Source organism: Pleuronectes platessa, chromosome 6 (assembly GCF_947347685.1).
Source record: "Pleuronectes platessa chromosome 6, fPlePla1.1, whole genome shotgun sequence".
NCBI classification, from domain to species: domain Eukaryota; kingdom Metazoa; phylum Chordata; class Actinopteri; order Pleuronectiformes; family Pleuronectidae; genus Pleuronectes; species Pleuronectes platessa.
The window spans coordinates 7,853,202-7,865,299 of record NC_070631.1 but is presented as its reverse complement, the minus strand read 5'-3'; the positions used below and the strand labels follow the sequence as shown (position 1 = coordinate 7,865,299).

Sequence of the window (12,098 nt, the reverse complement as noted above, 5' to 3'; positions counted from 1 at the left end):
GTAATGTGACGTAATGGATGAAACAATTAGCATCAGGAAAGGCAGCATACTGCATGTTTGGTATTGAATGAATATTTGTATCTCACAGGGTAAAACTGCGATGTCACATAAACATCGCGCTTGATCAGACGTTTATAACCGACTCACACCTGCTCCTGTATCAGTCATGCAAAACAAAAATAAATATCTATTAGTAGAAATATGAAAATAATCACCACTACAGCCATACACACCCACGCACTGTACACATATTGAGATATACATGAACTTCAAACTGCACGATAGTCCACAGCTTGAACAATATCTAAAAGGTACACACCAAAATAGAAATAAGAAAGAGGGCAAGGTGGGGGGGGGCAAAGAAAAGATCAAAAGCTGGGTCGGACAGGTAGCACGGAGCAGCACTGAACTCAGTGTAGGCACAATCTGCTTTTTTACATCATCAACAACAGCCCCGAAGAAAGAGGGAAAAACCACAGCTACTGAAACAAGGGTGACCTTTACAAGCACACAAATCAACAGGTCAACGAGTAGACAGTACATTTTGACACTGCATAGAGTTAAACACAGTCCAGGCCAGCGCTCAGCCGCACCGGGCTCAGGTCACCAAGATCTGATTCTAGCTATCAGCATCCACACACACACACGTCTGCGCTGGCGTTCAGGCTAAGGTCCGCCATCGTTGTCTGGTCTTTCCGACACGTTCGCCCGGGTGACTCAGTTGGCCTGGACGGGTTTTGGACCCACTGCAACGCCATTGCAGTCGAGAATGTACTGCAGGCAACTTTGAGGTGCGGCACCGTTCTTAGAGGGGTCACCGACTATCTCTCCCTTCTGGCCGGCTCCCTGAAAAACAAACAGAAATAATTAAATAAAACTCATTCTTCAAATGGATGTCTTCAAGTGGATGAAGACATCCATTTGAAGATGGATGTCTTCAAGTAAGATCATAAATAACCTCTGACCAATGACCTATAACAGACATATAAAGGGCAATGACCTCATACCAATAGTCCCCTTATGAAACAATATTTAAATTCAGTAGATCCAGATTTGTCATTGATTCTGCATCAAATTACACAAGCTCATAAATATTAGTCCCCTGAGAGATTTTTTCATAAAAATTCAAGAATTATTCACAGTAAACAAAAATGTTGAAAACGCCTGATCCTACAAAAGTGAAGACCCCCCCCCCCCCCCCCGATCTGGATCCACACCCAAATTAAATGGCTTCTTTCCAGAACCATTTCACTTCCTTGCACCATATGTCTCGGTATCCGTTCTGTAACTTTTGCATAATCCTGCTAACCAACAGACTAACAGACAAACAGGAAACAACACCTCCTTGGCGAAGGTAATGAAAACTGATTCACACAACATACAGCCTCCTGATGCTAAGTGTGTGTGTCCTGTATCCTGGTTACTCTACCTGGGATGGCTGGATGGTGGTGGGTCTCTCTGGAGCATTAGCTTCCTTTTCTGCAAGCTGCTCCATTCTCGCCAGCACCATGTCGGCAATGAGCTGCCTGTCCTCAGCCTGGTGCTCCCCCACCAGGGGCATGGAGGAGCCCGTCACCTGGTTTCAGCAGAGAGAGAGAGAGTGGAGCAGTCACATCACCGAGTTGTGCTTTAGATTAACTTTTTACTGATAAACTACTAACCAGGCAACATTCGTACTTCTGTGTATTGATACCTACCTCTGTGATATAATCTTTGCCGTCTTTTCCGTGGATGGCTTTAACCGCGCAAATATCCAGGCCCCCAAAAATCTCTGAGCAGGTGTTGACCCACAGCTTGTACCTGAACATAACAACCAACACGTGACTCAAAACCATGGCCTGATTATCACTGATTTTCACTTCACATTTAACTGAGGTCATTTTAATCTAAATTAAACATGAGTCTTCTAACTGAGCACTGACCTGTCAGTCATGGCCACCTGCTCGAGCATAGCCGAGCCTGTGTTGGTCTTCCAGTTGCCAGAAATGGATGTTCTCCTGAAATAGAGTACAAACAAATTAACACAACCTCTCTAATGTCTCTTATCCACGGCTACAGTTCACACATGTAATCATACGTACATGTAGGCTTTGTAGTCGTTGCCAATCTTCTGGATTCGGATGTCGTACTTGGAGTCGATGAGAGGTTCTGTGGTGGTGTACGTCTGGGTGAGAGCCACGACACTGGCTATGTCCTGGAACTTACTGTGGTTGTCTGCCTTCACCTGTACACGTAGAAACAGGCACGAGTGAAAAAACAGAGTGGAAACACCCCAGGATTTAGAAAACTCTGATGATATCCAAATGAAATAAATAACATAACGACTAAAGCCAGAAACATAGAGAAACCAAACAATCAATAGTTGTTATTACAACAGGAAACATCTCTGTACCTTTCCAATACCAGAGTGGGCGTGTCCAATCTTCACAACAACAGGAAATGACGGCATGCTCACCTGCAGTAGATATAAGAACACAACTTGAGCTACTGCCTTTAATTCAGCTCCATGTTTCCATAGTGCAATTTAAAACACAAAGGAAATTTTTTTCAGATTTTTTTTTTATCTTAGATGCAGTAAAAAAGTTCTCACCATCTCCTTGTAGTTTGGGTAAAACGTCTGCTCAATGAGAGGGAACTTCTCAGCGCCCAGCTTCCTGTAGGTGTTTATAAGTTGAGCAAACTGGACACACACAGAAAGAAATAAGACAAATTAATTGGATACACGTTGAATCAGGAATATTTCACTTGATAGAGGTTATGAGATACAATCCAGTGAATCCAGAGCACCTACCACCCAGGGCTTGTCACACATGTTGTAGATTGACTCGAGGGAGTTGGTGCATGCGACTGCTCCGTACTGCAGACCAATGATCATGTTGCGAAAGTCTTCGTTCTGGGTCATACTGAAGGCGTGTTGACGGATGAGGACGAAGTCTGGCTTGAAGGACCTGGAAAAAGGAAAGTATAACAGAGATGTGAGAAAAGTCTGACCAGGAAAATGACGCTGAATCGCTCCGTCAGTGTAGACGGATAAAATCATCAGGTAAAAATGGGACTTTTGTATTTTGTTGTGTGAGAGTGTGTGTTGCCCACCTGACGACCTTGGTGCCGTTCCTCAGAACCTGCATGTTAACGTTGCAGGTCCCATTAGCATGAGCCACGACATTGATCTCACTGAATTCAGCCTGAGAAGGAAAGAGTTCGAGAGGCACATGAGTACTTTACAAAAGTACTTAAGACGGATATCAGTGGCTCTGTGAGACGTACCTGCTCCACTTTGATGTCATAATCCCCGTAGACTTTCTTTCCTCGGAATAATTTCGCCCTGGTTAAAAAACAGAAACACAAGATTTTAGTTTTATGACAGAATAGGGATTTAATACCAGAGGTTCCTTAAATTATTTACCACTTCAAATCTAGCCCTTACAACACTTATAATATCTTTAATATACCTATAATATCTTTACATTGACCTGATCAAATTCATGCCACTTGTGTTGATTTCCTGTCAGAATGCACACCCATCCACAGTGATAAAGCATGACAACATTTCTAAAGAGTGTATATAAAGCTAAACATGAATATTCCAGTTCCACAGAGTGGGGATGATGCAATAAAGCAACGTTGCACTGAATTTACAATATCAGAAAACGGCTGCATCTTTCATCACTTGTGATTCAGCAGTATCTGGATTTACATGCTTGAGCAAAAGTACTCGTCTGTGTCATTAAATGTCTTTTCCTCTCTCTCACAGGAACTCTTCTCCTGTTGAACTTTAGATTATGGTAGCTCAGTGTCTGTACGCCGACACCGCACAGAGATAAAAGGGATTTCTGGTGTCAACCGTGTGTTCGATTTCTTTACCTTTTGCCTGCAACGATGTTTAGGGGCCTGGCTTGACAACATAAGCTTTGACACTGGACCTCTGGGGGGGTTTGTATTCTGCAGACGGGGTCATTTACAGTAAATCAATGTTAATGGAGGCCCTGGTAAGGAACCTCTGCAATCTATTTCCTTAAGTTGCAATGGATTCTTTTTGGTTTCCAGCATTAGAGCCTAAATTCACACTCTAAACTGATGCTAAACCTCATGACACCTTTACCCAAACACACTTGCATACCTCAGCACGAGCGTCCTGGTGATATTTTGCTGACATGCTTTAGAAATCTCACATAAATTCCCTCTTAGTTTGTAGCCCCCTGCTGTTATGGGCTCTCTGCTCGCTGTCTATTTAGCGAGGAGGTAAAGCTGAATAATTCATTCTCGGCCTAATTAGTGCACGAGGATCTATTTGGCTGGGAAGGAAAACAAGCATTAAAATATGAATCGCTGCTCCCATATCTATAAAAACTAAAAAACCTGCTCAGCACTGTGATGAAATGTCCTCGCTGATACATATATACATATATATATATATATATATATATATATGTATACAAGGTGTGATTAAGTCGTATTTCCAAAACATGGACCCTTGAAAGAGACAAGTCGAGGCAGGAAAATGACTTTAATTTAATTTTGACATTTGTAATCTTTGTCAGCACGGGGCAAAAGCTGTGTGGAGGGAGCGAGGCATTGTTTGATGGATGCTTTAACACTCCGCAGAGGACAGGCCCGGCTCTGCCTACTGAGCCTAGAGGACACATTCAAAGAGAACATCATCATATAGTAGGTCTAACAAGATCTGTCGGTGCCGCGCATTAATATGTAGAAGTATTTGGCATTTGTCACCTCAAAGCAGCCATGCCCTCTTGATGAAATCCACCACCAGTCGAGTACAGCTACTCTCCCTATGGTTGTTTTTCAACCCGAAATTGAGGACATTATTGTTGCGTGGTAAGAAAATCTACGTCAGTCCCTGAGAATCACACCAGAGAGAGTAGATGTATGTGATTTATTTGAAGGCATCAACATGCTCTTGCCTTGAATTAAAAATGAGACAAAAAAATGTGCTCCTCTTTTAAGAGCCATACCATATACACGATTAAATATTAATAACTGTATTAATGGTTGCAGGTGTGTCCATGTGAAAATGTGGCCAAAGGACATGTCACTATAAAAGTATTAATCATTCAGACGAGTCACCCAGGAGCTTGGTGAGCAGGAGCCCGTCTGAATTTTAATGTCTCGTTGCTGCTCAACATTCACTCTCTCATGTGGACACGGTTAAAAAGGTCCCTCGTGTACTCCTTCAAAATTTGACCTGTACACGATTATTTGGATTTTAGAATTCTCAGGCCCTCCACTTGAAACTGAGCGACATTATGGAGCGAGAATACAGAATCGGTGCAGCTCTGTCGTTGGACTGATAAGTAAGACAGAGCACCATCTGCTCCTCCTGTCATAGGAGCAATTTATAGCCACACAGTCCTGGAACTAAACAAACCTCTCTGGATGACAAGCAAGCCTCGTCTATGGAGTAGAAACACTGACTGAAGCACAGAATGTGTCCGTCAGCACACATTTTATCTTTCTCTCAAAAAAAGCGGGGGGGAGGCCTGCTCACCGGACCCACCAGCCCTAAGGCCCGGTGCTCGGCTGGCCGGGCTCAGTCTCGTCTCCTCCACCCCCGCGCACATGACTCATCCAAAGACCACAAACGATAACAACTCAAATCCAGATAGCACTGGATTCTTGTTTACATTTTCACAAGCGTACATACTGATTCGCCTCAACGTTTGTATAAAGGATTTATTTATACTTGTGATATATTAAGAGATTAAATCAGCGGAAGTCGGCATCCTGTTTGTATGTTTGTTTGTTTTTCCTCCATGTTTAAAGATAGAAGGGAGGTGGACTCCAGAATCCCATTTGCTGAACAAGAGGGGTGTGAGTGAAGTGAGGTGATCATTTATTTAGACAGAAAATATTATATATAGCAATATTATTATAATTTGATTACTGTAAGGCAGGTCCCCTCAGTATAATCATAATGTTGATCACACAGTTGGAGTTGATGGGTCTGCCCAGGGGTCTCCAAAGTTTCAGGGGGGAGGGGATCAATGGATATCACATTAGTAATTATATTATTTATCCAAAGAAGAGCGAGCGCATTGATAAATGGTCTGAAACTTTTGTCACCCCTCTCCCTGAGTCAGATTAATATTTGGTTGATGATCATCTTGTTCAGAATCAGAAAATGTTCTAGTTTTAGCTGTGTGTGTAACTAATAAACTGACCATACCAGGGCTGGCTGTCAGCAGAGACTGGAATATATAGGGCTTCCTGTTTCATCTAACAAACTTCACCAGATCCATGCGCACTACACATCATTTTTGCAGGACCGGACGTGTGTGTATGAGTTCAGAAGCATGTCGAGAGACAATTACCCATTTCTACCCCGGGGATCACTCAAGTGTTTCTGATTATGATTGTGATTCAAAAGAACATTCAAATCGTAATAGAAATCCTTAGAAGTACAATATTGAAACTCGCAGTTTGGTGCTCAGGCCCTGATAACACTTAACTAATTAAACAAAATGGTATGGAACCTACAGAACAAAATCCTTCAAACTACCATGAGGAAAGTGTACATCCTCTACCTGCTTTATATAGATCAAGATAGAAAGACATCATTTGAGGTTTGCCAGATTTGATTGCATAGGTGGAATCAGAGAGCCCAGCCCTTCTGTCTGAGGCAATTAGTCTGGAGGACTCTCTCCTGGAGTCATTCTGTGTCCTGGAGCCACCAGGTCTCATCAGTCGTGGAATGAGACACAGCACATAAACAAGCCCTTAGACTTAAGGTCTGCCAAAAATACAGAGGATGTGAGGTACTCTGAATAACCTGCATTAAAATAAAGAGCAGTATCCTGTTCTTATTGTTTGCCAACAGCTATGATTTGTATGATTTTCTCTACTTAGTATTTCAAACACGTCGGTGCTGTTGTGATTCCGTCTCCTCCGAGTCATTCTCCACGTCTTGTTTGTTTCCTTGTGGTGTACGTGGTAGCTAAAACATTTCAGTAGCATCAACACCCACAAGCTACAGGAGACAATGAAAGCCTCCACAGCCCTGAATAAACCCACGGAGTATCTTACAACCACTGGGTCAAAGGTCTTTTGAAAAGCAACCAAACCTAGAGAGCAAAGATGTACAGCTCCCCTCTCTGTGATAACGTGCAGGCATGAAAAATAGATGGAGCTGGAAGCATTTTGGGTTTAGCTGATCCCTCGAGTGGATGAGTTGTTCACAGGAACCGTTTTGGAACAATGATAGTCCACCGAGCTCGTGTACACAGTCAACTAAGATTGAATAACAAAATACTGAATGAGAGGAGCAGGAAATCACTCGACATTTATATCACACATGGAGGAAATAAACCAAATGTTGTTGGATAAACACAGAGTGAAACAAATCCCAGTCTCAGAGCAGCCCACTCACCATTCTCTGTTAAAAATGACCTTTGGTGGTTTTAGCTAAATGTATTATATAGTGCTCCTCTGCCAGGACTGAAGGCCGGTGTCAGTGCACTGGCACATCAGACTGGATCCTGTATTCCTCAACAAGCGACATCCTCTCCACTAATCAGGACTGAGCCCATTCGCCTGGCATCCATCTCGTTGATCAGGGTCTGATCCTATTAACAATTATCAAGGTTTCTGTTATATAGATGGTCAGACCTGCACAGAGGGTAAGGAGACCTGCCCAGGCCGCCTGCATTAACTAATGTAATATCCTTATGTGTGTGTCATATGATGCATTTTATGCTCAAATCCTCAGAAGACTCAGTTACATGCGGCGCTACATACAGTATATCGTTATCAGTGTACAAATAAAATCCTGCCACAGTGACCGTCTTTTGTTCTAACACACAACACAGGCGACATGTTAACCTTGATGTGACACTTGTGTAAACGACATGACGGCCTGGATCGATAATCTGAAAGCTTTGCAATGTGAGAATAACGCACAATTGTGTTTGCACAATGTCAAAGCAATGTATCGACGTGTATTAAACTGTTGTTCTATTGCTATTGATGAAAATGATGTTGCAATAATCATTGATATTGATTCATTGCTAAATATGAAATATTGCGATGTCCTCCAGTGCTTTAAAGAGGGGATGAAGGCTACTGTCGATTTTACTCAGATTTTATTTCCATGTCTCCTGTAAGTCCACGTTGGATCAGCCAGTCAGACAGTGGCACTCAAACGACTTACAAAAGGCATCAGAGTGTTGAGTTTCAGTGGTGGCAGTTCTTTAAATGCCAAGGTGCAGGGATAATGTACAAAGGAGGCGCCGGAGATCACATGGATGAATTGTGCCAGTGTGTGAAGGGTCCACTGCACTGTACTATCCAGCTGCACAGCTCCAGCACACATGTTGCTGTGGAACATACATCAGCTGTGTAAACAAATGCGGATCACAATGAGATGAAACAGATGTATTACACTTGAATCCTTTGCAACAGCACACTGACATATGTGTTTGTTTTCCTGCTCCCCTACACCCCCGGGCCACTAAATACCTCATCCTGAGCCCACTCTCAACATATAATAATGAGGTGCTCCTGTCTCAGAGCAGACTGAGACATATTTCTCTACTTGCCTGCATCACATCTAATGTGTGCGATTGAATTCTGGCAACCTGTGCACCGGGCGCTGCAGTAAGTTACATTAATCATTCTTTATGCATGTGCACGGCATGTCATGTGATCTGCGATCAGTGGGCAGGGGGAAACCCCACTGATGGAGGGAAAGCACTGCAGTATTCAGGAGAAGCAACATGCATTCCCCAATTCTCAACAATCTGTGGAACAGTCATTTTTTCCTTCATGCTAAAATGCCACATTGCATGATAATACTACCGGTGATTTTAGTTTATTCACCGTGTTAAAAGCCTCAGTTTCTATCGTTTCATTATAAATAACAAGACAAAAGGCAACAGGAAAAATATTTACTACAACCCAGAGGATAGAGGCGACTAAAATTCCTCCATCTTGGTGTAATGTGATTACTGCTGAGTATCAATGGACTGCATTTCCTTAAGCACTGGACGCCTTCCATGTAATATTGGAACTCAGGCATTCTGTGCCATCAAACCACAGCAGCAGTGGCCATTCACATCTGCAGGGTGCTCCAAGCAGATGCTGTTTCAGTGGCTCTTTAACCTTTACCTAACTACTACATTCAAAGGAACCGTGAAGAGCCCAGCAGCATCAGCATGGATGGAGCAAACAAACAACACGTAGCATATGAATGATTCATACAGAATATTTTCTTACCACTCCTGTTGTGGTCCGTCGATGACCAGGAGAATCTTAAACTTCTTGGGTGTCGTGACTTGGGTCTGCTCCACCAGCCCTGCTGAGGCTGCTGTCTGCTTCACCACGTTGGTGATGGAGCTGAAGAAGCCAGCGCTGGTGGACTGAGACTGCTGGGGTTTCCTCTCCGGTGCAGGGGAAGTGGCTGGAGGTGTGGGCCCAGCTGTGGGAGACTTGGCAGGGGTGCTGGAAGCAGGTGCAGGAGGCTCCGCAGGGTCAGGCCTCTGGAGATCTGTCATGTAGCCATTGGGCAGGTTGGAGATGAACGTGCTGTCCGAGAGACGACGACGCAGATAATTCATGGCTGCAGCTGAGCGAGGAGAAGAGTGAGAGAGCACTGGGTGTGGAGAACGGTTCTGCTGCAGAGTCCCTGTCCTTACAGCTGGTAATGGCTGAGCTCTCAGTGCAAACTCCACAGCGAATGTATTCCCTCCCAGTTCAGTGGAGCATCCTCAGAGCTCCCTCTCACGGGCAGTGACGCTACACTCCGACTCAGCCAATCGCCTCACACCGTGCTCTCCTCACCCCTTGCAAAGGATGCTCTGGCTGTGCCTCTCCTTCCTCCTCTCCTCCTCTCCTCCTCTCCCCTCTCCACTCTCTCTCACTAGCATGCCTGCCTTACCCCTCCCCCATTTTCTGCTGCCTCACAGGCGTCATGCTCTTTTTTGATCCACCTCATGGAAAATAGACGGGTTTTCAGTGTAAGGGCACGAGGGAACACTGAATAGTATATTATAATTAGCTTGGTCCTGCCACATCTGTCCCTCTTGTTTCCTCTGCCTCGTGTCCCTGCACAACATTTCTGTGTGTGTAATATGCAGCCATTGAATCTAAAATGGCTGTTAGGACTAGCGGGCAATGTTGAATGAGAGGGGGAAACGTCAGTAGCTTTCCCCTGGGACACAAATCCATGACCAAACAATCAGTCTTGATTGATTCATAAATCTTATATAGCCACTGGGTTAGTGCATTAAAAATCTATACATGACACTTTACCTGACTATTGTATTAGACTCTATACGATTAATATAAAAAACTACATTTTCATGTACAAATTAACCTCTGTGCACATAAATCTAAATAACACAGAAATACCTGACAATATTTTTTATTTTCTGGATTATAAATCTGTTAATTGCATAAATTATGATTTAAAAGCCTGTAAGATTTTTAAATAACATACTAGTTGATTCATTACCTATTTTTGAGGAAAACATTTGTATGAAAAAGGAATATGCGACTTCTATTCCTCTTTATAAAATACAAGAATTAGTTGCTCTACCATGTTTTAATTAGTTTATATACAAGGAATACAAAGAAGCTATGTGATGAAAACGTCCGAACACCGTGTTGCCCACAGAGGTAATACAATTTGAAAAGAACCAGTCAACACATCAATAAATCAATAACTTGCAATGTTCAGAGCTCAAAACAAAGCCGGAGTCAAATAGCCACATGTCTGGAATCTGATGCTCACAAATAAGCGACCTAAAGAAACATTGTTTAAAAAGGTATGCAAAATATTATTTATTCACCAGGATAAATATTTTTCCTCCAAAGAACTATAAAACAAAACACAACTTGTTGATGTTTAGGGGCTGCTCCCTCAACCATCAGGAGATTTCAAGATCACTTCTTTTACATTAAAAGTTTGAATATCCATAAGAAGATAGATTTGTGGTCTTATACTAAAAAACAATCTCAGTAAAGGATTACAATCACAACTAATGGATTTCCACCTACTACTGTAATTTGGTAAAACTCACCAGAAAATGCTAGTAGTGGTGGTCAGTCAGTGATGAAATGAGCCGACCAGAGTCAAAGTCAGACTATAATACTTTTTATGGATTTTCTGAGCTGCTCACGGGAGCCTTGGGTTTGGTTCTGCTCCGATCCCTGGATCTTCTAACAGCATCAATGTGACTGTTGACATTCTCCTGGACAGGGACTGTGCCTTTGTGTACTGAGGCCTTTCACGGGAGCGTGCTTACAGAATCATGGGGGAAACCAGTGAGATTCTTATAGAACAACGATCAGCTTTATTATCAAATAGGGAATGCAAATGTCATTTTTTTTTTACAATGGGGGACCTTTAGGGCTGCAGAGAAAGGCAAAGAAAGGCCACAATATTTAACATATTATCAGGTGGCTGTGGCTCAGGAGGCAGAGGGGGTCGTCCTCGAACCAGAAGGTTGGAGTTTGATCCCAGTCTGTGAGTGATGGACAGTGCTGCACATAATTGCACTGTTTAATTGATGAAGGGTACAAAACGGTTCTGTAAAGTGCTTTGATTGGTCGTCAACATTAGAAAGGTTTCTATATCAATACTGACCATTTACACAATATGATGGAAATTATAGGCAATCAAATAACTGTAACATTGGGTTGCATGTGCCAAAACAGCCAAAACTGATGCATATGTTGCGCAATATTTCAAGGAGAAATATGTAGTATGTACGAGCAAATATTTTAAAAAGTCAAATATGTAGGGACAAGGAATGTTTAAATTGACTTGCCAACATTCTACTACTTTTATTTCTACAACTTAGGCTGCTCAGACATTTTTCAGAATGTCTTTGTGTTGCATCAACATTTTGGAGATGCAGAGAACAGCAGATATAATAACATGTGTCATAGCAGAGCTTCACATTATTAATGTAGAGTCATGTTGAATCAACGACTGTGACAGCTCCAGCTCTAATTATAGCTTGTATGTTGTCAAATATTCTTTGTATTTTTTTGTATATTGTCAATCTGTTTCCGCACATTATAATTTTACTATCAACTATAGATTTTTTTCCCCTGTCAAAAGCTTTTATTTTTCCTATAAT

At 42.5% G+C, this 12,098-nt stretch overlaps 1 protein-coding gene across 1 annotated transcript; it reads right to left on the bottom strand.

Annotated features, from left to right (window-relative positions):
* Positions 1–717: 717 nt before the first annotated feature.
* On the bottom strand, positions 718–9,781 carry syn2a (synapsin IIa). The gene is made up of 11 exons (XM_053425230.1): positions 9,229–9,781; positions 3,268–3,325; positions 3,094–3,185; positions 2,792–2,948; positions 2,591–2,680; positions 2,393–2,455; positions 2,082–2,224; positions 1,923–1,997; positions 1,698–1,800; positions 1,430–1,576; positions 718–846 (listed from the first exon to the last, which is right to left on the bottom strand). Exons 1-11 carry the CDS (start codon positions 9,567–9,569, stop codon positions 718–720), a joined length of 1,398 nt encoding a protein of 465 aa, XP_053281205.1. The 5' UTR covers positions 9,570–9,781.
* Between the last annotated feature and the right edge of the window lie 2,317 nt (positions 9,782–12,098).